The sequence below is a fragment of the Piliocolobus tephrosceles genome, chromosome 16 (assembly GCF_002776525.5).
Source record: "Piliocolobus tephrosceles isolate RC106 chromosome 16, ASM277652v3, whole genome shotgun sequence".
In the NCBI taxonomy this organism is placed as follows: Eukaryota; Metazoa; Chordata; class Mammalia; order Primates; family Cercopithecidae; genus Piliocolobus; species Piliocolobus tephrosceles.
Genome location: NC_045449.1, coordinates 68,704,457 through 68,729,451, shown reverse-complemented (window position 1 = coordinate 68,729,451; position 24,995 = coordinate 68,704,457). Strand labels below are relative to the sequence as shown.

General features: G+C 55.1%; 2 protein-coding genes across 10 annotated transcripts in view; both read right to left on the bottom strand.

Moving 5' to 3' along the window:
* The window catches only part of ARMC7 (armadillo repeat containing 7), a 24,926-nt gene extending 21,450 nt beyond the window's left edge, over positions 1–3,476 (bottom strand). Inside the window, exons 1-2 of one of the 5 annotated variants that reach the window (XM_023211849.1) lie at positions 2,293–3,476; positions 2,130–2,209 (exon numbers count right to left, since the gene is read on the bottom strand). In XM_023211849.1, the coding sequence (XP_023067617.1) occupies positions 2,130–2,209; positions 2,293–2,383 (171 nt within the window). In that variant the 5' untranslated portion in view covers positions 2,384–3,476. Of the gene's footprint in view, positions 1–2,065; positions 2,210–2,292 lie in introns of all 5 variants that reach the window. The other 4 variants (XM_023211845.2, XM_023211847.2, XM_023211848.2 and 1 more) reach the window with 4 other exon arrangements.
* A 1,242-nt stretch (positions 3,477–4,718) lies between these two features.
* Positions 4,719–23,538, bottom strand: SLC16A5 (solute carrier family 16 member 5). Of its 5 annotated transcripts, none has more exons than XM_023211854.1 (6): positions 23,080–23,538; positions 22,005–22,158; positions 17,285–17,531; positions 12,899–13,042; positions 10,299–11,108; positions 4,719–7,317 (listed from the first exon to the last, which is right to left on the bottom strand). In XM_023211854.1, exons 3-6 carry the CDS (start codon positions 17,481–17,483, stop codon positions 7,088–7,090), a joined length of 1,383 nt encoding a protein of 460 aa, XP_023067622.1. In that variant the 5' UTR covers positions 17,484–17,531; positions 22,005–22,158; positions 23,080–23,538; the 3' UTR covers positions 4,719–7,087. The 5 variants fall into 5 exon arrangements, with proteins under 5 accessions (XP_023067622.1, XP_023067623.1, XP_023067624.1 ...); XM_023211855.1 differs by having other exon boundaries at positions 23,204–23,538; XM_023211856.1 differs by having other exon boundaries at positions 23,352–23,538.
* Between the last annotated feature and the right edge of the window lie 1,457 nt (positions 23,539–24,995).

The following is a 24,995-nucleotide window of genomic DNA, read 5'->3' as shown; positions in this document are numbered from 1 at the left end:
AATTAAAAAAAAAAAAAAGCCGAGTTCGAGACCAGTCTGGGCAACACAGTGAGACCCTCTCAAAAAAAAAAAAAAAAAAAAAAAAAAAAAGCCGGGCATGGTGGTGTCCACCTGTAGTCACAGCCACTCGGGAGGCTAAGGCAGGAAGACTGCTTGAGCCCAGAAGTTTAAATGTATGGTGAGCTATGATCACACCACTGCACTCCAGCCTAAGTGACAGAGTGAGACCCTATCTCAAAAAAAAGAAAAAGATTTAAGATAATTTATGTAGTGACTTCCTTCCAATGGGTATAATACATAATACGTAAAGAGGGGAAAGAAAGAGTAATTTTACAGTGGAGAAGCCTGACAAGACTTCAGTCAGGTGATTACGCATGTGTTGCCCAGGCTGGAGTGCAGTGGCTATTTACAGGTGCAATCATGCAATCGTAGCACACTACAGCCTCAAACTCCTGGGCTCAAGCGATCCTCCTGAGTATCTGGGGCTACAGATGTGCATGGCTTGAAAAAGGAATTTTTGTTTGTTCTCAAAATTTTGTTTGCTTCAAACTATTTCCCACGGCCTAGATCTAAGCTCCTGCAAACTCTGGTGCCGCTTAACTCTCTAAAGTCTTTTTGTGCCATTCTCCACTTCACTACAACGATTCTGCCACATTCGTCTTCCTTCTGGCTCCTGTTTTAAGGCCTTTGTCCATGCTGTGTCCCTGCTAAAATGCCTTTCTCATGATGGCCAAAACTGAAGTAAACCCCACCTTCTACTGCTGTCTCTCATCACCCCATTTATTTCCTTCTGAGCATCATCTTTTTTGTTTGCTAACCACCTGTCTCCCTACTAGAATGTAAGCTCCTGCGGGGCAAAAACTTTCCCTAACTTGTTCACCATACTCCAGCATTTAGAGCAGTAGTTTACATATACGGTACATGCCCAGTAAATATCTGCCCAGTGAATAAATCAGTAGGTCTTAAGCTCATAACTACTACAGAAGCCATAAGTTACAGACTGCAAGCCATCTCTGCTTCTCCTGATACGTAAACACTAAATATGAGTTACTTTTGTTTCTGAGACAGATTCTCGTTCTGTCACCCAGGCTGGAGTACAGTGGCCCAATCCCAGCTCACTGCAGCCTCGTCCTCCCAGACTCAAGCAATCCTCCCACCTCAGCCTCCTGAGTAGCTGGGACACCAAGCCAGACTAATTTTTTTTTTTTTTTTAGCAGAGACGGGGTTTTGCCAGGTTGGTCTTGAACTCCGGGACTCAAGTGATCTGCCTGCTTCGGCCGCCCAAAGTGCTGACATTACAGGTGTGAGCGACCTCACCCACCTGAAATTGCTTTTTTTTTTTTTTTGGGGCGGGGGCCCCCCGTTGCCCCGGCTGGGGGGCAGTGGGGGCATCTCGGCTCACAGCAATCTCCGCCTACCGGGTTTAAGTGATTCTCCTGCCTCAGCCTCCCGAGTAGCTGGGATTACAGGCGCCCGCCACGCCCGGCTAATTTTTGTATTTTTAGTTAGAGACAGGGTTTCATCATGTTGGCCAGACTGGTCTCGAACTCCTGATCTCAGGTGATCCGCCTGCCTCGGGCTCCCAAAGTGCTGGGATTACAGGCGTGTGCCACCGCGCCTGGCTACAAAACTGCTCTTTTTAAAACATCTTTTTTTGAGACATGGTCTCACTCTGTCGCACAGGCTGGAGTGCAGTGGCGCAGTCTCGGGTCACTTCGGCCTCTGCTTCCCAGACTCAAGCAATCCTCCTGCTTCAGCCTCCAGAGTAGCTGGGCCTACAGGTGCACACCACTGTGTGCGGCTAATTTTTGCTCCCGCTTAGCTGGGATTACAGGCACTAGCCACCACGCCCAGCTAATTTTTGTACTTTTAGTAGGGACGAGGTTTCGCCATGCTGGCCAGGCTGGTCTAGAACTCCTGACCTCAGGTGATCTGCCCGCCTCGACTTCCCAAAGTGCTGGGATTACATGTGTGAGCCACCACGCCCGGCCCCAAGGACTCACTTCTAACTCACTTATCTCACCCCGGCCCACTTAGGCATGTAGCAAACGGGCCCAGCCCTTACCAATAGCAAACTCCACCAGGGCCTCATTCTCCTCCGACAGCGAATCGAGAAATAAATCCAGGACCTGCAGCTGCCGCAGATACTCGTAGTTGCTGGGGTCATAAGCGAAGTTGGCGAGGTTGGCGAGGACTTGCTCCTTGGCGTCTGCAACGGGAAAGCGGCACTGGAGCCAGGTCCGGGCGGCGGTCACAGCCGACCCTGCCACCTGGTCCCACCTTGGCTCTCACCTTGGCTCTGGGTCTCCTGGAATTCCGTGACCAGCGCCTGCAGGTATCCCAAACGCCCGACGTGGGGGTCCACCTTCGGCTTCTGGGCCATGGCCGGCGTGACGGAGGACCCCCAGGGACGGGCGGGAGGGTGGGAAAGGTGCAGGGGGAAAGCCGAGCGAGACCTCACCCACCCTCCACCTGTCTGGCGAGGGAAGACAGGGGAACGGCAAACGGGCTTCTTTCCTGGGTTCAGACTCTGCAGTAATTTGCAGCTGGAAATGGAATGCGGGGAGATGGGCCGGGGTCTCAGAATCCTGTAGGAGTTGGGTCTGAAAATCAAAATTGGGGCGCGGGAGACAGGGAACCGTCCGCGGGTTGGAGCTGGCGGAGTGGGCACTGGCGCCCAGCCCCCGGCTCCGGGGCTCGGTTCCAGGCTCCCGGCGGAAGCCGCGCTGTCCCCACCCCCAAAGGCGCGGAAGGGGCAGGACGAGGCAGGCGAGGGGCGGGGCCGTCGCCGAACTCCTTGGCGCGCGTGCGCGGCGCGTTTTCGGTGTTCTGGACACGGAAGCTATTTAACCTGTGCTGGAACCAGCTGCGAGCCGCTTCGCCTAGGGAGGTGCGGGCGTGAGTGGGTGTACTGCGAGGAGCAGCCTTGTCTCCTATATCCCATGTCCAGCTGCAAATTATTGCAAAATCTGAACGCAAGAAAGAAACCCACTTGTCGCCCCCGCCAACACGAAGGCGGGTGAGGGCCTCGCTCGGCTTTCCCGCCCCACCTTTCCCACTCTCCCGCCCGGCCCTCCGGGTCCTCTGCCGCCCCGACGTGGCCCAGAAGCCGAAAGTGAGACACCCATGTCGGGCGGCTGGAATTCCGCGAGGAGCAACTCAGGAGCGCAACGGAGTCTGGCAGCACCCATGTTGGGAGGACGTAGAGGCAGAAGCACCTCCAGGGTCCCCATGGCTGGCGGGGCGCGGCCCAGCCTCCTTGACCTGGGAAGTGCATGTCACCCCAGGGTGCCCAAGGAGTTTTTCTGCCTCTTGCTGGACAGAGCAGCAAGTAGGAGCCCAGAAATAGGGAGAATGGAAGTAAGCTCCATCCTCCCTGCCCGGGAACTGCCCCAGACCTCCTCCAGAGGTTCGCAGGCAGTCAGCTAAGTGGGGATTGCAGAATCAGATGGACCACCCCATCCTCCCTCATTGGTCTTCTCCCTTTTTTTTTTTTTTTTTTTTTTTGAGACGGAGTCTCGCTCTGTTGCCAGGCTGGAGTGCAGTGGCGATCTCGGCTCACTGCAACCTCTGCCTCCCAGGTTCAAGTGATTCTCCTGCCTCAGCCTCCCGAGTAGCTGGGATTACTGGTACGCACCACTGTGCCCAGCTAATTTTTGTATTTTTAGCAGAGACGACGTTTCACCATGTTGGCCAGGATGGTCTCAATATCTTGACCTCGTGATCTGCCTGCCTCAGCCTCCCAAAGTGCTGGGATTATAGGCATGAGCCACTATGCCCCGCCAGTCTTCTCCCTTCTTAAGGCCTCAGGGAGGGGCCCTCCTTCTTGGGGTAGAATTCTCAGCCCTTGGTAGGTTTTACCTCTGCCCAGTCTCTGGCACACAGTAGATACTCAGTAAATATTTATGGAAGGAATTCTGCCCAGAGATGATCGCTATTCTTGCCTAGGAGCAGGTGAGATCAAAGTTTCCTATGCAGAACACTCATTGATACCTTTTTTGGGGGGGAGTTGGGGTGGGGAAATAAGGTCTCTCACCCAGGCTGGAGTGCAGTGGTGTGATCACAGCTCACTGCAACCTTGAACTTCTTGGCTCAAAGGATCCTCCCATCTCTGCCTCCTGAGTGGCTTGGACTACAGGCCTGTGCCACCATGTCCAGCTAATTTTTAAAATTTTTGTAGAGATGGAGGTCTCCTTATGTGGCCTAGGGTGGCCTCTCAAGTGATTCTCCCATCTTGACCCTCCAAAGTGTTGGGATTACAGGCATGATCCACCACACTTGGCTTTTTTTTTTTTTTCTTCCCCTTTTTTGTAGAGACGGGGTCTCTATGTTGCCCAGGCTGGTCTTGAAGTCCTGGTCTCAAGAGATCTTCCTGCTCTGGCCTCCCAAAGTGTTTTTTTTTTTTTTTTTTTGAGGCAGAGTCTCATTCCATCACCCAGGCTGGAGTGCAGTGGCATGATCCCAGCTCACCACAACCCCTGCCTGTCCGGTTCAAGCAATTTTCCTGCCTCAGCCTCCCAAGTAGCTGGTTTTACAGGCTCCTGCTACCATGCCTGGCTAATTATTGTGTTTTTAGTAGAGATGGGGTTTTGCCATGTTGGCCAGGCTGGTCTTGAACTCCTGACCTCTAGTGACCCACCCACCTTGGCCTCACAAAGTGCTGGGATTACAGGCATAAGCCACCATGCCCGGGCTCTTTTTTTTTTTTTTTTTTTTTTAAAGAGACAGGGTCTTGCTGTGTTGCCCAGGCTGGCCTCAAACTCCCAGGTTCAAGTAATCCTCCCACCTCAACCTCCCGAGTAGCTGGGATTACATGTGCGCACTACCATCTCCAGCTGATATCTGTTTTCTTTAAATGTTTTCAGGAAGTGGGCTCATTACGGGATGCACACAAAACCTGGTGGATACTAGCACCAAAAGCACCTATCTACCAGCCCCACCTCCCTCCTTTTCCATTCAACTGAGATGGAGGAGACAGGATTTGGCAAAGTCCATGCAAGCACTCTCCCTTCAGAGCACGTGCTATTGATGGCTGCCAAGTGTAAGACTGGGTGGGGAGCCAGAAGGCAGTGGGGTCTTCCGGACGCTCACCGAGTCAGACTTTTCAACTGGAAGAGACTAGCTCATCCAGACAAACCTCCTACATCTTCTTTTTTAAAATTAAATTTTATTATTTCGCTCTAACAAAGTAACCTGCTACTTTTTCAAGGCTCAGAGGTGGTCAACAATTTGCCCAAAGTCACATGGCTGATAGTGGCGGAGTCCAAGGCACTCCGGTAGGGCTATTCCAGCCCAGAGCCCTTTGCTTGGCCTGCAGTACTGCCTTTGGCCATAAGAGGCACTCATGGCCGGTCCTGGAGGAGGCAGGACATCCCCAAAAATGCTTATTGACGCCAGCTGGACATGGCAGGCGGGAAGACTGGCACCCGTTCATGAAAATAAAATCTCCTGATAAGGTTTTCTTGCCAGAGCCTGGTTGGGCCTGAATCAACAAACAACATCCTGAACCTGAGCACCCCTTGCTGAGCTGGGAGGAAAGGGTGAGGGCAAACGTACTCCAGCCCTGTTTTTCAGCTTCATTAGTTCACAGAGTTTATGACCTGCTGCAGGGAACATATTTGTGTATAATTCAAACACATTCTGTTTTCTCATTCCCTCGGTACCCTGCTGGGACAAGAACGGGCTGATGACAGCCAGTCCCTGGGTGGTGACTTCAGTGAAAGGCACCAGTAAAATGTGTGTGTGGGGAGCTCAGACCTCCAGGTCACAGGCATAGGTGTACAGGCAGCAGGGCTGAGTCCAGCCAGCCACTTACCCCAGGGTTGACACCTCTAACACGGCAGGGAGAAGGGGCCTCCAGAGGACAGGAATGGGGAGTAAAAGAACTTCTCTTGCAAAAGCAGCCCCATTTTCATAGCAGTCTTCGGGCTGCCTGGCAAGCCTTCCTGTCAGTCAGTCAAACGTCTGGCTTCCCCCAGCCAGCACTAATCCTCCCTGCAAGGAGACAGGGTGGGGAAAGGAAGGAGGAAGCCCCTAGATAGAATGGGTCCTGCTGAGACTGCAAGGGGGCCCTCAGACTTTAGGATCCAAGCCAGGGGCCCCCCTCCTGTTCTCCACGCAGGCGCCAGGATGGGCGTGCCACTCAACCTTTAATCTGTCTCTATCCAGCCAGCCAGCTCCTCAGTCTGGACCTCTGCACTGCCTCTCACCATCGGTGTGAGGTCCAGTGACCTTCGTGGGGGCAGCTGCACCACCAGCCTTGGCTGCCCTACAGGTGAGGGCTGGGTCACTTGGGAAGAACAGGGCAGGAGGAACCTGGAGGAAGGTGAGCTCTTCAGAACTGTCTGGAGGCCAGAAAAAGATAAAGAAATGATGGAGGTATCCAGGCTGTATGAGAAGGTCCAGTGCGTTCAGCTGTAGGAGCAGCAACACACAGCCAGCTGCGCTGAGCCGGCCGGGACAAACCTGAGCAGGGTTCAGACCTGGCTTCCTGAGCCCCGAGTACCCTGGTGCCCAAGGAAAAAAGTTGGGAGGGCCCGCTCCTGGATTCTGCTAGTTGTTAGAAGAGGGTTCCTCTGGCCAGGCGCAGTGGCTAACGCCTGTAATCCCAGCACTTTGGGAGGCCAAGGTGGGCAGATCACCTGAGGTCGGGAGTTCGAGACCAGCCTGACCAACATGAAGAAATCCCGTCTCTACTAAAAGACAAAATTAGTTGGGAGTGGTGGTGGGTGCCTGTAATCCCAGCTACTTGGGGGGCTGAGGCAGGAGAATCGCTTGAACTTGGGAGGCAGAGGTTGCGGTAAGCCGAGATGGTGCCACTGCACTCCAGCCTGGGCAACAAGAGCAAAACTCCGCCTCAAAAAAAAAAAAACAGTTTTTCAGGGCATCTTCAGAGGCCATCCTCCAAGGTCCCAGTTCCTGGCAGAGTCCCAGCTTGCAGAGCCTGGACAGCCCGGGCTTCCTGGGCTGCTCTTCACGCAAGCCCCTGGTGAAGGAGCTGAAGGTCCCCCTCCTGGGTTGGGCTGAGACGGTGTTCACTCAGTGACCCCAGGACTCAGACACTGGTCACACAGGTGACCCCTGGGTCTTAGACGCTGGTTACATACATGATCACAGGGGACTGCTGCTTCCCAGGACCGTCTTTGGCTTCCAAGAAAATATCCTGCTCGAAGGCATCTGCCACGACAGCCTGCTTGCCCTGCTCCTTCTTCTGCAGGGCATAGAAGCTGCCACCCATGAAGAGGGCAGCTGAGATAAGGAAGAAGCTGGACATGAAGAAAACATAGCTGAAGTTGTTGGTGGCGTCCAGGAGCAACCCTGGGGGACAGAGATCAAGTTAGGCCAGTGCTACCAGGCCTCCCCCCAACTAAACCCTGTGTTCCCTGACAGCAGGGATTTTATTTGTTTCTGCTGCACTAGGAATTGTGGCTGACACCCAGCAGACACTCAACCGATACTTGCTGAATGAGAGGAGGGGAAGAAACACAAAACCTCCTCTAGCCTGGGCAGGAAGAATCTTCAGGCTACAAGAGAACTTAAGGGCATGTGGTGGCAGGGAACTACTGGAGTCGGGGATATTTGCTCAGCCACCCTCCAGGTCTCACCTATGCCTCCTTCTGAAGAGCTCTCCCCACTTCTTTGCTTAAAGAATTCCCTTGGGGCCTGACATGGTGGCTCACGCCTGTTATCCCAGCACTTTGGGGGGCTGAGGTGGGTAGATCACGAGGTCAGGAGTTCAAGTCCAGCCTGGCCTAGATGGTGAAACCCCGTTCCTACTAAAATTACAAAAACTAGCCAGGCACGGTGGCAGGCGCCTGTAATCCCAGCTTCTTGGGCGGCTGAGGCAGAAGAATCACTTGAACCCGGATGGCAGCGGTTGCAGTGAACCAAGACTGTGCCACTGCACTCCAGCCAGGGCAACAGAGTGAGACTCCATTAAAAAAAAAAATTCCTGGGCCAGGCACGGTGGCTGAAGCCTGTAATCCCAGCACTTTGGGAGGCCGAGACGGGCGGATCACAAGGTCAGGAGATGGAGACCATCCTGGCTAATACGGTGAAACCCCGTCTGTACTAAAAAATACAAAAAGCTAGCCGGGTGAGGTGGCGGGCGCCTGTAGTCCCAGCTACTCGGGAGGCTGAGGCAGGAGAATGGCATAAACCCGGGAGGTGGAGATTGCAGTGAGCTGAGATCCGGCCACTGCACTCCAGCCCGGGCGACAGAGCGAGACTCCACCTCAAAAAAAAAAAAAAAAAAAAAATTCCCTTGGATGGGCACAGTGGATCAGGCCTGTAATCCCAGCACGTTGGGAGACTAAGGCAGGTGGATCACGAGGTGAGGAGTTTGACACCAGCCTGGCCAACATAGTGAAACCCTGTCTCCACTAAAAATACAAAAACTAAGGTAGGGAGTGGTGGCTCACACCTGTAATCCCAGCACTCTGGGAAGGCCGAGGCTGGCAGATTATGAGGTCAGGAGTTTGAGACCAGCCTGGCCAATACAGTGAAACCCCATCTCTACTAAAAATACAAAAATTAATCGGGTGTGGTGGCGCGTGCTTGTAGTCCCAGGTACTCAGGAGGCTGAGGCAGGAGGATTGCTTGAACCCGGGAGGTGGAGGTTAAGGTGAGCTGAGATCGCTCCACTGCACTGCACTCCAGCCTGGTGACAGAGCGAGACTCTGCCTCAAAAAAAAAAAAAAATTCCCTTGGAAACTGGGACTTCCAATGCCACACTTGGATGGAGTCCCCACTGGGCTGAACTCAACCTCCTGGATCTACTCTAATAACCGCCGCCTTGTGTTGTCTGACTGCTCCCTAGTACCAAGGGCTTTACAAACCTGCCCTCATTTGCTCGGAATCTCACGCTCTCAGCTGCCTCTCACGTGCACCTCTACTTACCTATTTGGTTTCCCTCGCGTCATACATCACCACTGTGGTTGCGGATGTGTCTCTTTGTTTTCACTCCTGACTCCTGCCCTAGGAGGTAATCCCCCAGGGGATGGGGACCTTTTTTTTTTTTTTGAGTTGGAGTTTCACTCTGTTGCCCAGGCTGGAGTGCAGTGGTGTGATCTTGGCTTACTGTAACCTCCACCTCCTGGGTTTAAGCAATTCTCCTGCCTCAGTCTCCTAAGTAACTGGGATTATAGACGCACACCACCACGCCTAGCTAATTTTTGTATTTTTAGTAGAGATGGGGTTTCACCATGTTGGTCAGGCTGGGAATGGAGACCGGTTGACCCCCGTGCACACCCAGAGGCTGGTAGAGTTGAATAAATGGTTAGGGCAGGTGTTCTCTTCTGCATTTTGCAGATGGCACTGTGGCTCAAAAAAGGAAAAAGACTTGCCCGGGTCCCACAGGCAGGAAGCAGGACAACCAGGATGATGATCATTACAGGAAACTGCAGGATGCTGACTGCACACCACACTCTCTCCTAAGCTCTTTCCTTGGAGGTAGATTCTATTTATCCCCACTTTACTGATAGGAAAAAGGAGGTGGCCAGGCACGGTGGCTCAGGCCTGTAATCTCAGCACTTTGGGAGGCCGAGGGAGGCAGATCATTTGAGCCTAGGAGTTTGAGACCAGCCTGGGCAATATGGTGAAACCCCATCTCTATTAAAAAAAAAAAAAAAAAAAATTAACTGGGTGTGGTGGCGTGTGCCTGCAGTCCCAGCTACTTGGGGGGCTGAGGTGGGAAGATCTCTTGAGTCTGGCAGGTTGAGGCTGCAGTGAGCTGTGATTGCACCACTGCACTCCAGCCTGGGTGACAGAGACCTTGTCTCAACAAAAAAGGAAAAGGGAAGTACAGGGAGGATGATGGAGGACTGAGGTCTGGTACACAAAACCCATGCTTTTTTTTTTTCTTGAGATGGAGTCTCACTCTGTCACCCAGGCTGGAGTGCAGTGGCGTGATCTCAGCTCACTGCAAGCTCCGCCTCCCGGATTCAAACGATTCTCCTGTGTCAGCTTCCTGAGTAGCTGCGACTTACAGGCATGTGCCACCACACCCACCTAATTTTTTTGTATTTTTAGTAGAGATGGGATTTCACCATGTTAGCCAGGTTAGTCTTGATCTCCTGACCTCGTGATCTACCCACCTCAGCCTCCCAAAGTGCTAAGATTACAGGTGTGAGCCACCGCATTCAGTCACAAACCCATGCTTTTAACTGTTCATACTCTGAGTGCCAGGTGAGAAACCAGCTGTAGCACAAACCTCTGGAGATGCTGGACTGGGCCCAGATCTGTCTAAACTGTTCCCCTTGTACCACACTATTTGGCTACCCTCCCTCCCAGCTCCTCACCGGCCAGTGGTGGGGAGATGAGGAAAGCAAAGCCATCCAGGACAGTGAAGAGTCCCAGGGCTCTGGGGAACTGATCCATAGGGACGATGTCCATGAGAACCTGGAAGATGAGGGCGCCGATGCCGCTCATGGACACGCTGTACACCAGGCAGTAGCCCACGAGCACCCAGAAGTCGCCTGATGCCGCACACACCAGGTTAGTGAGCCCATTGAGCAGGAATGCCAGGCTGAACAGGTACTTGCGGTGGCTAGCAAAAGCTGGCCGTCCTGCCATCAGTCCGGCTAGGGGCCTCAGGAAGATGTTGCTGAAGCCAATGATGGAGATGAGGAGGGCTGCCTGCTGCTCGTCCACCCTGTGCCACATGGCGTATGGCACCAGGAAGACTTGTGGCAGTGGGAAGCCCAGGAGGGACCACATCACACCCAGTACGTACACGCAGTAGCCTGTGTTGTGCCGCAGGATGTCGAAGGCCAGGTGGCGCTGGATGGTCCGGCCACATGCGGCCACGCAGCCAAGTGCAGGTGTCTCGGGAGGTGGTGGGGGACATTCTTTGGTCTCAGGGGCCACACTGGTGGCCACAGGCCTCATGATGGCCCCGCAGATGCAGCAGTGGAGAAAGACCCCGCCGAAGACAAGGAAGGTACCCCTCCAGCCCAGGTCCTCCAGGAGGTAGCGGGAGAGCAGTGGCCAGAGCGTGATGCCCAGGGAGACGCCCATGGAGGCCAGCGCGTTGGCCAGCACCCGCCGGCGGACAAAATAGAAGCCCAGCACCGTGACACTTGACTGGAAGCTGAAGCACATGCCCAGGCCTATGGGGCAAGAGGGGATACCAGCCTGGAGGCACAGTGGAGCCTTCCACTTGCACCCAGGGGTGGGGTCAGGGGTCATTTCACACGCCTGCCCTCCTCTGGTTCTAGTCCACAGCCAGCTCCAAGTCCCTGGGGACTGAAGATGGAATCAGCTGGCCTTGCCACCTCCCTGTAAGCACCGCACCCCAGATCGGCCCTCCCAAGGCTGCCAGGGCATCCCTATTCCCCTAGGTGTAGCACAGGAGTTATCTTTTAAAAACCCAAATTGGGCCAAGCATGGTGGATAATGCCTGTAATCCCAGCATTTTGGCAGGCGAAGGTTGGTGGATCACTTGAGGTCAGGAGTTTGAGACCAGCCTGGCCAACATGGTGAAACCCCACCTCTACTAAAAATACAAAAAAATTAGCCAGGCCTAGTGGCAAGTGCCTGTAGTCTGTAGTAGCTACTTAGGAGGCTGAGTCAGGAGAATCAGTTGAACCTGGGAAGTGGAGGTTGCAATGAGCTAAGATTGTACCACTGTACTCCAGCCTGGGCAACAGAGTGAGACTCTGTCTCAAAAACAAACAAACCCCAAATTGGATTAAGTCTCTGTTGGCTTAACACATTCCAAAGACTTCCCATCACACTTGACAAAAAAATCAGTCTCCACAATGCCCTGGAAGGCTCTCTGTGGTCTGGCTCCGGCCCACCTCTCCGATGCCATCTCAGGCCGCTCCCTGTCACTCACTAGGATCAAGTCACAGGAGCTTCTTTCTCTGCCTCTGAACATGAAGCTGCCCCTAGGGACCTCAGGTCATTTGTAGCTGCTGTTCCTTCTGCTTGGAATCTGCTTCCTCCACTCTCAGTTCAGACACCACCTCTCCAGAGGGGCCTTCACAGCTCCCCACCCACTCAGTGACTGCACCTGCACACCTGAGCATGCTGGACAGAAAGCTGTCAATCGTGTGATGATGGCCTCAGGCGGGCCCTCAGGCTGCCTGTGACGCCACTACAGCTCCCTCAATCGTGCCCTGCCTGCCCTGCTAGGTGACTATTGGGTCTCTTCCTCTGTGCACCCCAACACCTCCTCCCCATCCTCATGCTCAGCTGCCCACATGCCTGCCCGCTGGTGACAATGGCTTGCCCATTCCCCCAGTGGCTGTCCCTCCCTTCTGCCCTGCATCCTTTCCACTTGGAGGCACCCCTCTAGCAAGTCCCCTCTCTCCTGAGTCATCCTTTTTCTCTTCTTTCCTAGATCATTCTCCTTAGTTATTTCTCCCATTAAAAAAAAAAAAACTCTCTTGATGTCATAACCACTTCCGGATATAGTCTGTTCCTCCAGTCCCCTTAGAACAAAATGCTGTGGAAGGGCTGGGTGTGGTGGGCTCACACCTGTAATCCCAGCACTTTGCTTTTTGTGTTTTTGAGATGGGGTCTTGCTCCGTTGCCCAGGCCAGAGTATAGTGGTGTGATCTTGGCTCACTGCAACCTCCATTTCCCGGGTTCAAGTGATTCTCCTGCCTCAGCCTCGAGTAGCTGGGACTACAAGGGCCTGCCACCAAGCCTGGCTAATTTTTGTATTTTTTTTTTTTGTAGAGACAGGGTTTCACCACATTGGCTGGGCTGGTCTCGAACCCCTGACCTCACGTGATCTGCCTGCCTCAGCCGCCCAAAATGCTGGGATAACAGGCGTGAGCCACCGCGCCCAGCCAGCAGTTCCAGAAGATTAAGAGGCCTGCCTGCCCTGTCCGCTTGTGCCTGGCACTTTCTAGCAGGTGCCTATAAATTCTGGAGCTGAAGTGATAGTCACCTGTGATGAATCCTGCTGTGAAGTAGAGCTGGCTGAGGTTGCGAGAGAAGGAGCTGGCCACCATGCCCAGGCTGGCCAACACACCTCCCAGCATCGTGGTCACTCGGCAGCCAAAGCGTCCCACCAGGATGCTGCACAGGGGCCCTGTGGGAGAAGACAGCCTGAAGGTAGCAGCTGAATGAGGAGGTGGCGGGAGAGGAAGAGAGTGGTTGGGGGAGGGCAGTGCCAGCAGGAACTAGTCAGGTGGTTTCAAGGGCAGGAGCAGGCCTGGATTCTGATATATATACCCACCTGCCACGGACTTGCCACGTGGCCCGAGCGAGGCCTGATCCCTCTCCGTGCCTCAGTTTTTTCCCCTACAAAGGATTCAGACTGGGCAATGTTTGACCCTGATGAGGATTCCCAGAAAGGTGCAGCAAGACCCTGCACTGCACCAACCTGAGGCTGCTCATTCTGTCTGGGTGAAACAAGATTGGTTCATGAGTTCACCACCTCCCCGACTTCGCTGGGGGTCTGTTGGTAGGAGTCAGGGCAGCGTTCCAGGACATCTAGACCACAGTGTGCACCTTCAGATCCTGTTTTACCTGCCCCACCCCCACCGTCAACATCCTCAGGAAGACTGGCTAGATCCCTCCCACCCTCCCACCACCTTCCCAGCCCTACAGCTGAGGGGAGTCCTGGGCCCCTCTGCGCCTCCTTGCACTGGTCTCTAGAGTGTTCTGCAGAAAATCAGGCAGGGTAGGTTCTCCCCTCCCGTACCACCTCCAGCACCACCAAAGTCTGCACCACTAGGATCAAGCCACAGGCGCTTCTTTCTGTGCCTCTGAACGTGAAGTTACCCCTAGGTTTGGTTCAATGTGGACAGGGCCCTGTTCCTTGCCTGGCTCCCAGCTGCTCTCTCACCAATCCACACCCAAAAAAAATAGGAAAGAGCTGCAGACTGCTCCTTGGCATCTCACAGGGACCCCATTCACCCAAGGACACGGGGAGCTTCTCTAACTCACTCTCTGAGAGTGCGACTAAAGGGACAGGGGAAGTGTGTGTGTGTGAGGTGACTGTGTGTCTGTGGTGGAGGGGGGATGTGTGGTGTGAGCCAGTTTGAGTATGAAAGTGACAGAGTAGGCCAGGTGCGGTGGCTCATGCGTGTAATCCCAGTACTTTGGGAGGCCAAGGTGGGTGGATCACTTGAGGTCAGGAGTTCGAGACCAGCCTGGCCAACATGGTGAAACCCCATCTCTACTAAATATCTAAAAAGTAGCCAGGCGTGGTGGTGTGTGCCTGTAATCCCAGCTACTTGGGAGGCTGAGGCAGGAGAACTACTTGAACTCGGGAGGCGGAACCCAGTGCACTCCAGCCTGGGTGACAGAGTGAAACTACATCTCAAAAAAAAAAAAAAAAAGTGATGGAGTGACCAGGTGCAGTGGCTCACACCTGTAATCCCAGCACTCTGGGAGGCCGAGGCAGATGGATCACCTGAGGTCAGGAGTTCAAGACCAGCCTGGCTAACAGGGTGAAACCCCATCTCTACTAAAAATACAAAAATTAGCCAGGTGTGGTGGTGGGTGCCTGTAATCCCAGCTACTAGGGAGGCTGAAGCAGGAGAATCGCTTGAACCCGGGAGGTACAGGTTGCAGTGAGCAGAGATCGCGCCGCTGCATTCCAACCTGGGTGACAGAGGGAGACTCCTCTGGGAAAAAAAAAAAAAAGTGACAGAGTAAGTGAGCAGCCCATCCTCAGACATAAGCAGAGGCTGGTGGCCTGGCATCTCTGCCACTGTAGAGGGGCAGGTGGCTCTGGAAAGGACTGACCCACAGATCTTCCCCATGCCAGAGACTCTGGCCTGATTTAGGAAAGGTGACATTGGGGAAAGCCCTGAGTCATAGGGTTGGGGGTGGGGACGGGGCTGCAGGCCAGCTGCATAGCTAAGGGTGGTGTCACTGGGCGGGAGGCAGGGTGTTTCCTCTGTAGGGCGCTCCTTCTGCTGTGAACTCACTCTTCAGCCTTGAGCAGGTCTTGTATTTGGTGCCTACTTGCTTTCCTTACCTCTAAAAGGAGTATGTAGGGGCAGGGACACTTGAAAGGATCAGTGAAAGTATCCGTGATTCATCGTGTTTAAAAATTTCTACAATACTGTGGTCAGGTGCCGTGGCTCATGTCTGTAATCCTGGCACTTTGAGAGGCTCAGGCAGGTAGATCACTTGAGCCCAGGAGTTTGAGACCAGCCTGAGCAACATAGTGAGACCCCATCTCTACAAAAAGTAAAAAAAAATTAGCTAGGTATGGGCTGGGCGCAGTGGCTCACACCTGTAATCCCAGCCCTTTGGGAGGCCAAGGCTGGCGGATCATAAAGTCAGGAGATCGAGACCATCCTGGCTAACACGGTGAAACCCTGTCTCTACTAAAAATACAAAAAATTAGCAAGGCGTGGTGGCGGGCGCCTGTAGTCCCAGCTACTCAGGAGGCTGAGGCAGGAGAATTGCTTGAACCCAGGAGGCGGAGGTTGCAGTGAGCCGAGATTGCACCACTGCACTCCAGCCTGGGCAACAGAGCGAGACTCCATCTCAAAAAAAAATTAGCTGGGTATGGTGGTGCACACCTGTGGTCCCAGCTACTCAGGAGGCTGATTTGGGAGGATCGCTTGAGCTTGAAAGGTCAAGGCTGCAATAAGCTGTGATCACGCCACTGCGCTCCAGCCCAGGTGACAGAATGAGACTCTGTCTCAAAAATAAGCAAATAAATAAACATACATAAAAGAAAATGTCTACAGTACTCTGAATGAGCATGGGCTCATGCACGTGTATGTGTATATGAGAGAGACGGCCAGCCAGGAATCCCATGCTGATGGAGTTGCTGAGATGCCTGCTGTGGGTGGTGAGCTCCGAGTCGTCTGGGGAGTAGGTTCCCCACTGGATGCCCGGTTCCCAGCCCCTGGCCTGTGTGAGAAGAAGCCCTCCGGGATTCCCACTCCCTGCCCCAACCCTGCAGACGAGAGGCCATGCGGCAGATTCAGAGTTCACCCAGGAGCGTCGCGCTCTCTCCCAACCCAACCTCCCTCCCAGTTTGAGGGCAGGACCTGGAATAATAAGCAGGCTGCTGGTGGCAAGTGGAGGGAATAACCGGGAGGTAGCCGGGGAGATGGGCAGCTGCAGGCAGCAGACACACGCCTGCAGAGGCCTGTGGGCCATCAGCTTGGGCTCCGGGCCCCTCCGAGGCTGGGGTCTATGCAGTCTCCCTGGAGAGCTCCCAAGGAGCCCAGAGAACCCTCCCTCTGCCCTGTTCCCAACGCTGGGGTCAGGGTGAGGCAGTCACGCTCCTGGGAAAGTCAGCCAGGAACAGGGGCCTCTGAGGCCTGTGGTGACAGAGCCAGGAGAAGGGGCAGGCAGGGGCTGCCTTCCTCCCTCACCCCCACTTAGCAACCTCTTCTCTGCAGGGAGTCCCGGGAGAGCTGGGGCTCCTGGCCTTATCCCCATCTTGTTCCCGGTGTCTTTTTTTTTTTTTTTTTTTTGAGACAGTTGCTTATGGCCCAGACTGGAGTGCAATGGCACCATCTCGGCTCACCGCAACCTCTGCCTCCCGGGTTCAAGCGATTCTCCTGCCTCAGCCTCCCGAGTAGCTGGGACTACAGGCATTCACTACCTCGCCCGGCTAATTTTGTATTTTTAGTAGAGACATGGTTTCTCCATGTCGGTCAGGCTGGTCTCAAACTCCTGACCTCAGGTGATCCGCCCGCCTCGGCCTCCCAAAGTGCTGGGATTACAGGCGTGAGTCACCGCGCCCAGCCATTCCTGGTGTCTTCCTTACGTCCCCTTTCCTATCCTGAAGCCACTCCCTGCCCCAGTGAGGGTCTCCAAAATATTAATAATTCACAGCCGCATACATTTCCCAGCTCCCAGCACCTCCAGGGAAGACAGTGGTCTTCCTTGCTGTTCCATGTGGGAGCTGGGCGGGATGCCAGGCATTACCCTCAGATTGCAGAGGAAGCAACCGAGGTTCAGAGAGACCGGCCAGCTGGAAAGCAGGAGGGTCTTGGTGGGCTGGCCCCAGCGCTCTTCCCAGCCTGGCACTGTGTGCCCCAGCACACCTACACCTGTGTCTGAACGGATCCCACAGAAAGGACACAAGGCTCCGCCTGGCTTTGCAACCCAGGCACCTCTCCACTCTCTCCCCAGCTCCAGCCCAGTCCAGCTGGATTCCAGCCAGGGGCCTCTGGTGAAATCCGGTGAAACCTTAGGAATTCACCCAGGAGGCAAAGCCTGTGGCCTCAGAGAGAGGGAACCAAAAGGTCACAGAGGGAACCAGAGAGGGAACCAGAGAGGGAATCAGAAGGGTTGTGGCTTCCCCGCAACCCCCAGGCCTTTCTCATCAGCCCCTCCCTAGGCTGCTCACCTGCCATGTGGAGCACAGCCATAAGGATGGAGGGGATCCAAGAGGTCTCGCTGTTGCTGGCCTGGAACTCCCATTGCAGTTCAGTGAAGAAGATGCCGATACACGTGGGGAAGCCCAGGGTGAGGCCCTGGGTCACCATAGTGGCCAGCAGCACCACCCAGGCCCAGCTGCCATCTGCATGCTCCAGGGCCTGGGGCATCCTCTGCTGCCGACGCTGCCACGGCCTCACTGCCACTGTGGCTGCTGCCTGGAGAGGTGAGAGAATGGAGCCTGGTGTTCAGTAGGCTGCCCGTCTTTCCTGGCCCACCTACCACCTTCTCTCAGCAGCTAACCTGTCCCTTCCTCACACCCAAGTACCAGGTGTCACAGAGGGGCACCGCCCCTGGGAGGTGGCCAGAGGCCCACGCATTGGCCTTGGCATCTCCTTTCACCCACTTCCCAGAGCCAGCCTGGCAGGAGGTGGCAGGAAGGACAGGAAGGACAGGACAGGGCAGGGCAGGTGGCACCAGGCAATGGGGTCCAATTGTTTCTAACTGTTACATCACTTAGAAGTCAGCAGGGGGACCTCCTGGCCCACTCAGTCACTGCTTGTAGAATGCAGCAGACCTCTGGGGTCAGCGTGGTTCCAACGCCCCCAAATGCACACACGGATACATTTCAGACACTCCTGCCCAGAGTTCCTGCGTAAGAACACAGACTTTCACAATGCCTCAGAGGCAGCAAAGTTACTATTGGTGCTGTTGTGAAGGCCTGAGTGAGCAGGCCAGTGCTGGGCGCAGCCACGGAGCATACACAAAAGAGTTGAACAAGGACCCAACCAGCAGCTTTGGAGAAGGCATGGGCCTCATCAACCCCCACACCCCCACGCCTTTCCCATCAGCCCCTTTGCAATCCCCCTGCAATAATCCTTTCATACAGAGCTCAAGGCCAAGACTCAAGTTCCTCAATCACATGGAATAATACACACACACACACACACACACACCCAGTGGCACTCAGACACAGACACATACCCAGTCACACAAGGACACAGTCACAGCACACACTCACGCAGACAGCACAGAAACATACAGACACGCACACACACACACAGACACACACTCAGATAGTTACACACACAGAGATCCACCGACCCACACAAAGACCACACAGGCACACAAACTCATATAAAGATGCACACTTGGCCGGGCGCCGTGGCTCACGCCTGTAATCCCGGCACTCTGGGAGGCCGAGGCAGGCGGATCATGAGGTTAGAAGATTGAGACTATCCTGGCCAACATGGTGAAACCCCATCTCTATTAAAAATACAAAAATCCCAGCTACTTGGGAGGCTGAGGCAGGAGAATGGCTTGAACCCAGGAGACGGAGGTTGCAGTGAGCCGAGATTGCGCCACTGCACTCCAGCCCAGTGACATAGTAAGACTCTGTCTCAAGAAAAAAAAAAGACACACATTTACATAGACATGAAGTGACGCTGACAGATACATACTACACAGATCCGTAGACAGTCACACCAACACACAGAGATATACACCGTCACACACAATTCAAGCATACAAACTCACACACAGAGGCATACAAGCAGGTACATAAGACACACTAGCAGACACGCACACAGTTACACACAAACACAGAGAGACACACGCACACGTACATGCATGCAGACATGCCCAGAGTCACACATGCTACACAGACATACAGACACACACAGTCACACACTCTGCAGACATGCACATGTGCCTGCGCGCACACATACACATCCACCTCACATCCTTGGCTCAGCAAGGTGCAGCCAGTCCTATCTTAGTTCAACACAACCCAGGCCACTCCCCTCGTCACAGAAGCTGCCATAACCAGGCCTCCAAAGTCCCAAGGTCACCTCCCCAAGTTTGGACCCCTTTTTCAACCCCCTCCCATCCTGCCTCCTGCTCCCTGGCCCCCCAGACCCCTCAGACCTCACCGCCTGGGGGCTCTAGGCTGCAGCAGGCACTGCAAGGGAGCAGCCTCCACCTCAGTGAAGCCCACGCATCCTGGAGTTGCTGTTCCCACAGCCTCCCTCCCTTTCACCCCAGGTCCTGGGAAGCTCCGAAGAAACTCAGAAAACTACCAGAAATATGAAACCCCCTTTTCCTGCCAAGCTCAGCACCCCACTGCTTCCCTCCAGGCCTAGGAGTTTTAAAGCAGCACCTAAGTTGGCTCCACCCTGAACTGCCTCCTTCGAGGTCTCCAATCCTCCACCCTCCCAGAGGACCCTGGGAACCCCATCAAGGTGACCTGTCCCATTCATCACAGTCCCAGGGTGTGAGGGAGTGTGACCCACATGCAGGGCAGAGCACTGCCTGCCCTCCTGCCCTCTGCATAGGACCTCTGGCTAGAGATCCTCCCAGCCCGGCCCTCCTCCTGGCCCAGTTCCAGGCCAGGCACTCTAGCAGATAAGGCTTCTCCAGCAAACTAGCCCTCGCCTCTTCCAGGATTTCTGTTCCCTCAGCAAACGAAAAGGCCACAGGCGCCACCTGATCCTCTGTGTTGCCCCAATGTCAAGGTTCCAGCCCCGCTCCGTAACTCACCCTTCCTCCCCAGCCCTTCCACTCTGCCACTTGACACTCTCACCTCTTCCTCCCGCAAAGGCAAAAGGCCACAGCCTTCCTGGCTTCCTCCTGCCTTTCCCTGTTCCCTGCCACCCAGCCCTGGCACTCCCAGGCCCCGAGGCCCTGGCGGCATTTGGGAGGCCTGAAGGCTGGGCCCCAGCCCTGCTGCCTCTCCCCACTGCCTGGCTCTGTCCCTTCTTGCTCTGCCGGGAAGAAGTCTATGGAGAAGTCCCTTTCTATGAGAAAAGCTCTTCTCAGCATCCACTTTTTGGGGCAGTGTTTTTGGGGACTTTGCCCAGGCTCCTGTGACCTTCACTTTGGATCCCACCTTCCCTCTGGAACCTTTCAGTGGAGCTGGCTGTTCCTGACCATTTCCTCTCTCCAGGTCCCAGGCCAATCCGAGCCCAGGAATCCTTATGTACCTTTGTACACTAGAAGCCCTGCTGCCAGGACGGGCGTGGTGGTTCACGCCTGTAATCCCAGCACTTTGGGAGACTGAGGCAGGTGGATCACGAGGTCAGGAGTTTGAAACCAGCCTGGCCGACACAGTGAAACTCGTCTCCGCTGAAAATACAATAATTAGCCGGGCATGGTGGGGCTCACCTGTAGTTGCAGCTACTCGGGAGGTTGAAGCAGGAGAATCGCTTGAACCCAGGAGGTGGAGGTTGTGGTGAGCCAAGATCATGTCACTACACTCCAGCCTAGGCAACAGAGTGAGACTCCGTCTCCAAAAAAAAAAAAGCCCTGTCGCCGAGGTCTGAGGACCCCCTTTCCCCGCCTCTCTCTGGGACCCCCGCTGCAGACGTGGCCTTCTATGTCTCCTCTCCCACTCCCAGCAAGTCCCAGGTCACATACACGGTGTGGATGCCCAATCGGCTGTCCAGCTTCCCCTCCCATCAAGCGGTTTCTCCAGTCAACTGATCTTTCAAAATTCAGCCCTGCCGGGCGCGGTGGCTCACACCTGTAATCCCAGCATTTTGGGAGGCCGAGGCAGGCAGATCACCTGAGGTGAGGAGTTCGACACTAACCTGGCCAACATGGTGAAACCCTGTCTCTACTAAAAATAAAAAGTTAGGCTGAGGCAGGAGAATCACTTGAACCCAGGAGGTGGAGTTTGCAGTGAGCCGAGATCACGTCACTGCACTCCAGCCTGGGTGACAGTGAGACTCTAACTCAAAAAAAAAAAAAAAAAAAAAATCAGCCCTTAGGCTGGTCTAAAGGTAGTGAGTTATTTCAGTTAATTGTTCACAGGCAGGTACAGATCAAACTCCTTGTTCTACTCTTTCCCTGCTGCTCACTACGGCTCCTGAGTAGTCTTAGAAGATTCAGCCCAGCCGGGTGCGGTGGCTCACGCCTATAATCCTAGCACTTTGGGAGGCTGAGGCTGGTGGATCACGAGGTCAGGAGATCAAGACCATCCTGGCTAACACGGTGAAACCCCGTCTCCACTAAAAAATACACAAAAATTAGCCAGGCGTGGTGGCGGGCACCTGTAGTCCCAGCTACTTTGGAGGCTAAGGCAGGAGAATGGCGTGAACCCATGAGGTGGAGCTTGACCCCATCCCAAAAAAAAAAAAAAAAAAAAAGAAGATTCAGCCCTAGCAGCATCCCTGAGAGCTACCCTGACTCCCACCCCAGGCTGGGCTATGCCTCCTTCCTGTTTTCTGCCTTTTTTTTTTTTCCAAGATGGAGTCTCCCTGTGGCTCCCAGGCTGGAGTGCAGTGGTGCAATCTCAGCTCACTGCAATCTCTGTCTCCCAGGTTCAAGCAATTCTCCTGCCTCAGCCTCCGAAGTAGCTGGGATTACAGGTGTACGCCACTATGCCCAGCTAATTTTTGTATTTTTAGTAGAGATAGGGTTTCACCATGTCAGCCAGGTGCTCTCGAACTCCTGACCTCAAGTGATCCGCCTGCCTCAGCCTCCCAAAGCGCTGGGATTACAGGCGTGAGACACCGTGCCCGGCCTGTTTTCTCACCTTAATAGTGGTCTTCACACCACACGGGAGTGGATCACCCCCTTGTCTGTCGTTACCTCCACCCTGCTACCCTCTTCCACACTATGAGCAAGAACCTGTTCATGAACCCGCACCCCGCCTCTGGCTGAGCACAAAAGAGGAGATGAACGTGACCCACCTGTGTTCCCCAGGGGGCAGGCAGGCCCAGGACCAAGGGCAATGCAGCTTCCAGGCAGGGAGGTCCATTCCAGACTCAAGCAGGGCAGAGAGGTGATGGGGCGAGGGCTCTGGCTTGGCCTCTGCCCCAGCAGGGAAGTGGTCTTTTCTTTGTACTGGGAACCATGAGTCATGGTCACTGCCTGGTGTGTGCTTTGCGCAATGAGGTAGACAGGGCAAGTTGTTTCGCTCTCACTTGCTGGGACTAGGGGTGAGGTTGGGCCCCAGGGGCTGCCTCAAGGACCCCTAGGCCCAAAGAGACCAGCCTCATAGCCCAGTGCCATGAAGTTGGATGTGTGGGCAGAGAGAAGTTTAGATGATATTTCTGGTCTTTCTCCCACCTCACACAAGACCAGCCTATGTTTTCAGGGTGCCTCATCTGATAACAGGGGCCTCACTAGGCCCTGGGAATCCCTTCTCTGCCCCTGGACCTCGAAGGCCTGGTCCCAGGGGAGAGCGGATGCTCTCATCCGGGAGTCTCGGGTTAGGGGCCTGGTGTCCAGAGTCCAGGGCGCTTCCTCTTCCTCTTCCCGCTGGGAGAGTCCCGGGCTGGAAATGAGGCAGGCCCTGGGGACCCCTCCCTTAGGACCCAGGCGAGCAGCAGAAGGGCTGCTGCCCAGCACAGAGCAGCAAGGGCAGGCTTGAGCTTGGGGCTGAGGAACTCTCAACCCTGTGGCTGGCCCAAGGAGGAGGGAGGCAGCCCCAGAGGTAGGGTGGCTGGGGCAAGTCACTCTCTCCCTTTCCCTTGTTCCCCCACATTCCCTGCAGACCAGCACGGGTTTGGGACAGGCAACTGGGACCTCAGGCCGTACCCTCGCCCTGCCCATCCCCGCAGTCCTGCCCCGGAAGCTGGTTTCCATTCCGCTGTCCCTCCCTCCCCGGGGCAGAGCTCCTCTGAGTGGGGCTGCTGGGATCCCGGGCTGTGTCCGCCTTGGAATTTCGGGCCAGGAGTCCGAGCGCCCTCGGGTTTGGGGGTCATCACCCCAGGCTCCGGGGCAGCCCAGGACCAGGACAGGAAAACTTTTCTAGATCCTCACCGCTACTGGGCCCGCCCAGGAGGGAAGGGACCGGGGTCCCGGCAGGAGGTCTGCGATAGCACTAGCGGGGACTGGGCGAGGAGGGGACGCGTCCGAGGCAGTGGGGCTCGGGGAGCCCGCTCACCCGCTCGCACGGGCCTGGCAGAGAGGTGGCTCAGCTCCCCCGAGCGCGGCGTCCTGCGGCCCAGGCGGGTCGCGACGAGGACTGCGGGACGGGGTCAAGCGCCGCGGCCAGGCAGGGCGGGCCCAGGGCGGCGTGGGCGGGGACCCACCTTCCAGCCTCCCCTGGATTCCGTCGGGTGGGGAAGGGGCCAGGCCTCGGGAAGGGCGGCGGGCGTGGCCGGGGACCGTCCAGCAGCCGGGCCGGGCTCCGGACGCAAGCGCCGCGGGATATTCACGTGTCGGAAATTTGCACAACCCGGATGCCTTCTTTCTAGCTTCTGGTTTTCCCCGCTCAGGGTCTACGGCCCCGGGCGTGGGGCGGAGATAACATGCCATAAAGAGACCACACCTCCCAGGAAGTGGGGTGGGGAAGGCGCAGAGGCCGAGGTTGAGGATCCCTTCTTTCTACGCTTTCCCTGCCCGGGAGCGCTTCCAATGAAAGTCTCGAGCTTTGAGGGCTGCGCCTGCGGGTGGGAGTCCAGGCAGTCCCATGTACGGGAGCAGGCAGACCCCTCAGCCCTGGGAGCAGGTGAGAGGACACCCACCACTTCTGCATGTGGCCCTCAGAACTGCAGGCCCTTTTCAGGTTTTTCCCTCTTACCCTACCTGGGCAGCCCTTGATGTGCATTAGTTAAAATGTACTCAGTTGGCCGGGAGTCTAGCTCTGTCGCCCAGGCTGGAGTGCAGTGGCACAATCTCAGCTCACTGCAACCTCCACCTTCTGGGTTCAAGCAATCCTCCTGCCTCAGCCTCCTGAGTAGCTAGGATTGCAGGTGCACACCACCGCATCCAGGTAATTTTTGTATTTTTAGTAGAGATGGGGTTTCACCATGTTGACCAGGCTGGTCTTGAACTCTTGACCTCAGGTGATCCACCCGCCTCGGCCTCTCAAAGTGCTGGGATTACAGGCATGAGGACCGCACCCAGCCTTGTTATTTATTTTTGATCTGTGGACGGTGGAATTTCACAGTCTCTGACCTTCACCCTCCCTCTTCTCACTCCACATTGTGACTCCAACCTCATCCTGTATACTCGCGACCCGGTGCCTTTTATGACCAGTCCAGATATTCAACCTGGAACCTATCCTTGTGTGCCTCAAAGGACCTTAAAACCCAACACTGACCAGAACTCGCCGTTGACACTGTCCTCCGCCGCCCCTGCTAAACCTGGGATACCTTATGTGCTCCATGCATGAGCAAATTACAGCCCCAAGTCCGCTTAGGTGCCTGAGCCAAATCCCATGAGTCTCTTTGACCTTCACCTCTTTCACAACCAATCCACAACCAAGTCCCACTCACTTTACCCCCTTACTGTTTCTCAAACCTGACCATTGACCCTCATCTCCATCCCTGCACCATCCTCCGCCCCCTGTGGTCCAGCTCAGACCTCAGATTCCTTTTCAACACTGTAGGTGACTGATCTTGCCCTACTGCCAACTCTGCTTAAAACCCTGCAGCCCCTTGGCCAGGCGCAGTGGCTCATGCCTGTAATCCCAGCACTTTGGGAGGCTGAGGTGGGCAGAGCCCCTGAGGTCAGAGGTTCGAGATCAGCCTGGCTAACATGGTGAAACCCGGTCTCTAACAAAAATACAAAAATTAGCTGGGTGTGGTGGCGCATGCTTGTAATCCCAGCTACTCAGGAGGCTGAGGCAAGAGAATCGCTTTAACCCAGGAGGTGGAGGTTGTAGTGAGCTGAGATCATGCCATTGCACTCCAGCCTGGGTGACAAGAGCGAAACTTGGTATAAAAAAAAAA

Coding starts and splice junctions, on each gene's coding strand:
- SLC16A5 (XM_023211853.1), bottom strand. CDS start 17,483: ATGCCCCAGGCCCTGGAGCATGCAGATGGCAGCTGGGCCTGGGTGGTG. Junction 11,109..12,898: donor CACAGCAGGATTCATCACAG/GTGACTATCACT, acceptor CTTGCCCCATAG/GCCTGGGCATGTGCTTCAGC. Junction 7,318..10,298: donor CATCTCCCCACCACTGGCCG/GTGAGGAGCTGG, acceptor TCTGTCCCCCAG/GGTTGCTCCTGGACGCCACC.